Below are 6836 nucleotides of genomic sequence, written 5' to 3' on the forward strand. Positions count from 1 at the left end.
TATGTGCAGGTACAGTAGATTGTTAGTGGCCTCAACCTCAAAGGATCAAACCCTACTTCCACAATCGGAAAATTTTAGCATCTACATTGAGGTACGCGTAAATTGGCCTAGATACCTCGGTAAAAAAAAAAAAAAAAACATTTCTTGTGGACTAAAATATCATCCTTGTAATGTCACGTAATTATGTAGAAAAAGCTTGAAATAATCATAATCTTTATAAAACATATTTGAATATTGTTGCTGCCCATATTTGAATATTGTTGTTGCCCATTTTTCAATATTTTTCGTTTTTCATATTAATAATAATAATAATTATTATTATTATTATCATCTTGAATATTCATTTATACAATTTATAGTTTTCTTCAAGTTATTATAACAATGTCATCTGTAAAATTATTTGAAAATTTTGCATTTCTCTGTCACGTGGTTTAATTGTTTTTATTGACTTTTAGATTAGTTTATCTTTAATTTTCAAATATTTTGGTGTTCATTTTTGTTTTTGTTTTTTCAGGTATTTTAGGTTTTTTTTCTTTCAAATTTATTAGTTTCTTTTTCATTATAAAAAATTGTAATATGTTATATAATTGAATAATTTAAGTCTAACATGAGGGTTTAGGGGCTTCTAAAGATCAAGTCGGAGTTGGGGTTGATAGGCATGGCAGGTGAGGGAATCTTGTTGACAAAGGATTTAGAATAATTAGTGTACATGAGGGAGTTTATGGATTTAGGTAAAACTTTGGGTATAAAGTAATAATCCCAGCAGAAGGCAAACAATTTCGCCTTGCTTATTCGGTTGACTAGATGGTTGATGGCAAGCCATAAGGTCTTAAAAGCCGGCGTCGGGGCGAAACCCGGCCAAGTGGTTGGGTCTTGGTCAAACAAATGTTAATATGCCAAATCTCAATTAATATATTATTTTCTCTTTCTTCTATTTTTTAAAAACAAAACAAAATATGAAATCATAAAACATTGAATTGCATGTTTAGTTTGTAATTTTGAAAACTACCACTCACACCCGTTGAGGGGAAAACATAGTTAAAATGAATATTTATTACAATAATTACATACTAACTCATAATAATTGCTAAAATCCAAAACAAAATTGGATCGTAGTTTTCACGTACAAATCTATAAATAAAAAAGATGTACTGAATTTTCTTGCACCAAAACATTCACATGGGAAGCATGAAAATTACTAAAAAGCACCATAAACACCTTAACAATCCATTTCCTTCAAATCCAAAATGTGTCCCTTTGATCCAGGGAGGTCTCTTCTTCAATTCCCACTCACTTCCTTCACACCAGATTTTCTCAATTGGTAAGGATTTTCACCTTCTTTGGACTTCCAAAAATGGTGGGTCTCTCTCAATTTTTCATACTTCTCATCTTACAAAACCCATATGGTCCACCATCCCCGGACGACCCTTCGTCTCTGCGGCTCTGGCTGAGACTGAGGTTGAAGAAAGCAGGGGATCTTTTCTTATCAAGGATACACATCTTCATTTGCTTTGTGTCCATCAAACTATTGAAGATATCAGAATCATTGATGATTTTAAGTTTCCTAGTTTGGTTATAAGCGGATGGATTTTCAGTAAGAAGACGAAGAAGAGACCAAGTTCAAGTGGTGCAAGATATTCCATAGTGTTTGATCAGAAAAGCAGTAATCAAGTTGGGTTTCATTTGAAGCTTGGAGAAGCAAATTTTCAGGTTAACACAAGAAGAGAGCGACGAAGAAAGAGAAAGCTGGGACTGGGATGGTGGTGGTTGCTTACAAGGCGAAGGGCAAGAGGGTTTGTAACCATTTCTTCATCAGAGACAGAGGAGGAAATGGGAGAGCCAGTGTCCGGGGAATTCAACAGGGTGTGTTTTATGTATTCAAGTGAAAGAAATGAGAGATTTTATGGGTTTGGAGAACAGTTTTCTCATATGGATTTCAAAGGGAAAAAGGTGCCTATTTTTGTTCAAGAGCAAGGCATCGGAAGAGGTGACCAACCCATTACTTTTGCAGCTAATTTGGTCAGCTACAGGTAACAACATTTATTTATCCGTTTGATACAGAATTTTAAACTGTCTAAATTTATTCCAAAACAGTTTTAGAGTAAAATTAAAAATCATTTTTAAAGTTTTCATTAGTTTTTTATCTGAAAACAAATTTTGAATATTATATCCAATACATTTTCAAATATTAAGATACAAATAAAAAATTTGATTCGTATTTAGATTTGGAAATTATTTTTGGATTGCAAATCAAACAGGCCCTCATTTATTTACTCTTTGTTCCTTCTTCTTGCAGGGCTGGGGGTGATTGGAGTACCACTTATGCTCCATCTCCATTCTATATTACGTCCAAGATGAGGTCTGTTTACCTTGAAGGATATGATTATTCTATTTTTGATCTCACCACTCCAGATACAGTTCGAATACAGGTATGACATTGTTTGATATAAATTGCTTATTATAGCCATAGATATAATTAATACATTTCTGGGCACAATTAAATAAATAATTCCTCCATTAAACCCATCCTGATCATTAAATTGATTGTTAGTTTAACTGAATTTCAAGATTAATGCTGATTTTTAAAGGATGTTAAACTGGATCTTTAGTTTATACAAAAAGTTTTTAAATTGTAACTGGTTAAAATAATTCTTTTGGCTCATTCAGAGTTCAAACTTGCAGTTCCCAACTTTCTTTGTACTGGAGCTTGCAGATACATGGCAATTCACTTCAAGGAAGGATTTTGCATGGAAACTCACCTTCCGAGCTCATTGAATGCTTCACAGAAACTATTGGAAGACCTCCTGAGCTCCCTGAGTGGATCATATCTGGGGCTGTTGCTGGAATGCAGGGTGGTACAGATGCTGTACGTCGTGTCTGGGATGCACTTAGGACTCATGAAGTTCCTGTTTCTGCAATTTGGTTGCAGGTTGTGCATGTCGCTACTCAAAAAACATTTAAAATCCTGATAAGTTTCAAGATACCACTTGCAGATCATCTTTAAATATTCACACCCAGTCAACTTTGAAGCGCATGGGTTTTGATAAGTTTTTAATAATTTTTAGTAGTATAATGGTAACCTTAATGAGTTGAAAATCAGGGTACTTGATTTCTAATATCAACCAGTGATCAGATAAACTTCAAAGTTGAAATCAATCCCATGAATCACATCTGACAGAATAAATACTGTGCATACATCAGTATTATTCCAGGCCTCAGATTTCACTGTGTAAAAATTGTTGTTCAGGATTGGGTGGGTCAGCGGGAGACATTAATTGGATCACAACTATGGTGGAACTGGGAAGTGGATACAAAACGATATCAGGGATGGCCAGAACTTATCAAAGATCTTAGTGCTCAGCGTATCAAAGTTATGACTTACTGCAATCCTTGTTTGGCTCCGGTATGTATTTTTCTAATTTAACAGTGGAAAGAACTACATTGACTCTTTCATAACAATATATTTGATGTGATTGGGAATTTTCAGCTCTTTTTGAACCTTTAACTTCCTTTCATAGGTTGATGAAAAACCAAATAAGAAGAGAAACCTTTTTGATGAGGCCAAAAAATTGGGCATCTTGGTGAAAGATAAGCATGGAGAACCATACATGGTTCCAAATACAGCTTTTGATGTGGGAATGTTGGATTTGACACATCCAAATACTGCAAGTTGGTTCAAGCAGATTTTGCAAGAAATGGTGGATGATGGAGTCAGAGGGTGGATGGCTGATTTTGGTGAAGGCCTGCCTATGGATGCCACGCTTTATTCAGGTTTTAAAACAATTTCTTTTTTAATGATCTTTGAGGGTCACGAGAAGCTGTTCTGATGCCAATAAATGATAAATGACTGGACTTAACTAATAGTTCAAGTAAATGACAGACACTATATTAGAAACATGCAACAATAAGATAAGAGTTTATTTATTTATTTTTAGCAAATCTAATTATGCGAATGAGTTACATGCTTTCATCATAAGACTTCTAGGTGAAATTGGCTCGAATACCATATTAAAATTCCGAGAACCCAAAGTGTAAGCTTAAAGGACATTCCTCAACTATAAAATTAAAATTTGATACTCAGTTAACTGAAAACTGAAAAAAGACAAAATGACTTGTTGTAAGAATGACTTCTTCAACAAATGATAGTCCAAGCTTCAAAATTTAGGCCCTCTTTTTATTAAAAATAAAAAAATAAAAAAATAAAAAGGCACATGCCATTACAAACTTTATCCGCTATTGGGAAAGAGGATTAGGTTAGGTGGTTGTTATTTGTTAATGTTTATTCCCTGAGCTGTAAAGATGGTCGGTAGTACTATAGTGTCTTAAATTTACATGCTCTTTTTGCTAGGATTAAAGGAAAATTAAAGAGAAAGGATTGATGAGGGATAGGGAAAATATAAGGGATGGGAAATGTTTCTCTCCATTTCTTCATGCATTCAGGAACAGGAAGCAAGAACTGAAAAATAAAGGTGTAAAATCATAAAATGATGTTTCTTCAAGTCGGAGTTAAGAATGCCTACTCTCGGGAGTATTGGTTATGGTGAGTTGGAGGGGAAGATCACTAGCTCATGTCACCTTTTTCCATTTCTCTACTTCCTTCCAAAGAAGAAATCCAGATTTCTTACCTCCCTCTTTTTCCTACCTCTCTTTGATCCTTCAACTACACCCTCCAACCAATCACAAAATCCGGAACTTAGTTTTTAAAACTTATATACTTCAGAGCACTTAACCACATGTACTTTTTGTTTTTCAATCACCACTAGTGTAGGCACATTTACTCTTGGTTTTGTAGAAAGTAAGGGTTTCCTTTAGGAAAAATATTTAGTAATTTTTGCCCCAAACATTTTTATGACCATCTGCTTCCCTTCAAACAACCTTCCCTTCTCTTTCCCCCAAACACCAAATAAAATTTTGGAGAAACTGATATGACAATAAGGGCATTATACTCCTACTTGGTTTAATTTTCAGTAATTGTTATTATGATTATTTTCTTTTTCCAGTTCTTGAACATGATTATTTATGTGAAATGTAGATATATTAATTAGTTTGAAGTTATTGTATTAGGTGAAGATCCTATTTCAGCTCATAACAGATACCCAGAACTTTGGGCCAAAATTAACAGAGAATTTGTGGAAGAATGGAAAGGTAACTGTGTGGGAAAAGAAAAAGAAGACCCAGAAGAGGGTTTGGTCTTCTTTATGAGGGCTGGTTTCAGAGATAGTCCGAAATGGGGGATGCTATTTTGGGAAGGAGACCAAATGGTAAGTTGGCAAGCTAATGATGGGATAAAGAGTGCTGTAATTGGCCTATTAAGCAGTGGACTCTCAGGATATGCATTTAACCACAGTGATATTGGAGGATACTGTGCAGTAAACTTACCTCTAATTAAATATAGAAGAAGTGAAGAGCTGCTGTTGCGATGGATGGAGCTAAATGCTTTCACAACTGTTTTCCGAACCCACGAGGTAGTGAAATTCATATACCTGAATCAACCGTTTCATTCATTTATAAGTTAAAAATAAATGAATAAACAAACTAATACATTTCTTTCAATCGTATGACAGTAGAAATATTTCAACTGTCATCACGAGCTAAGCTACATTTCTTCTTCAAGTCATCAATTCCTTATTGTAATCTGTCCTCCACAAACAGGGAAATAAACCATCCTGCAATACCCAGTTCTACTCAAACCAACAAACATTGTCACATTTTGCGCGCTTTGCTAAAGTGTACAAAGCTTGGAAGTTCTACAGAATCCAACTAGTAAAGGTGAAACTAGTAAAGATATATGAAATGTCCGAAATATGTTTAGTGTATAAAATTATTGCTTTCAACAGAAAATCTAACAAAACAAAACCTCTATCTCTCAGGAAGCAGCTAAAAAAGGCCTGCCTGTTTGCCGTCATCTATTTCTCCATTACCCAGATGATGAGAGGGTGCACAGCTTGAGTTACCATCAGTTTTTAGTGGGTACAGAGATCCTAGTGGTGCCCACGCTTGACAAAGGAAAGAAGAAAGTGAGAGCATATTTTCCAGTTGGAGAAAGTTGGTCTTGGCAACACATTTGGACAGGAAAAATATTTACAAGGCAAGGTTCTGATGCTTGGGTAGAAGCTCCTATTGGCTATCCTGCTGTCTTTGTTAAGGCTGGTTCCTTAGTAGGAGAAACTTTTTTGAATAACCTCAGAAATTATGAAATTCTTTGAGAAGGCCGTTCTCATACACTTATGATTGTCCATGCAATGACTTATAATTTTTCAGATATGTTCTTTGGTCACCACATTGATTTATGTAAACAATAATATTAATCTTCCCAAATTTCATATCCCAAGTAATGTGTCATCACATGTGACATTGAAATATAAAAAAAGTGATAATGCATTGAATGATATGACAATGCTCATATGGTGACACATCACTTAAGATGTGAAATTTAGGGTAAGACTTTGGAATGCAATAATGTTAACACCGGTGTAAAAACAAATATTTGTACAAACTAATTTGGTTGAAAATAAGTGGATGACTAAATACAAAAAGTCAAACTTATCACATTAATTCTTTCATTCATTTTTTGTCGTATTAGTTTGTATACAAATCTTCATAAGATTTGTTTGTACATCTAGTATTATTTTTTAGAATGACTAGTATTATCAGTGTTTTAATAACCAACTTGTGGAGAAACCTGGCAAAGTGGTCGGGTCTTGGGTTGACTGGTTTAAACAGTTTGATCAGTGGGCCAAATCAGTGTCCAAAAGTTTGAAATATAACAAAAATACCCTTGAGTCCTTACAGGTTTAAAATCTTGAAAAAACACCCCAAACACCACCACCAATAGG

At 34.5% G+C, this 6836-nt stretch overlaps 1 protein-coding gene across 2 annotated transcripts; it reads left to right on the forward strand.

Moving 5' to 3' along the window:
- The first annotated feature begins 1146 nt into the window (after positions 1-1146).
- On the forward strand, positions 1147-6264 carry LOC116123496 (sulfoquinovosidase-like). 2 transcript variants are annotated; one of them, XM_031409260.1, is made up of 8 exons: positions 1147-2030; positions 2297-2429; positions 2714-2929; positions 3248-3403; positions 3519-3771; positions 5053-5465; positions 5653-5769; positions 5871-6264. In XM_031409260.1, exons 1-8 carry the CDS (start codon positions 1180-1182, stop codon positions 6204-6206), a joined length of 2475 nt encoding a protein of 824 aa, XP_031265120.1. In that variant the 5' UTR covers positions 1147-1179; the 3' UTR covers positions 6207-6264. The 2 variants fall into 2 exon arrangements, with proteins under 2 accessions (XP_031265120.1, XP_031265121.1); XM_031409261.1 differs by having other exon boundaries at positions 1148-2030; positions 5065-5465.
- Positions 6265-6836: the final 572 nt, after the last annotated feature.

Source organism: Pistacia vera, unplaced genomic scaffold (genome assembly GCF_008641045.1).
Source record: "Pistacia vera cultivar Batoury unplaced genomic scaffold, PisVer_v2 Contig1424, whole genome shotgun sequence".
Lineage (NCBI taxonomy): Eukaryota > Viridiplantae > Streptophyta > Magnoliopsida > Sapindales > Anacardiaceae > Pistacia > Pistacia vera.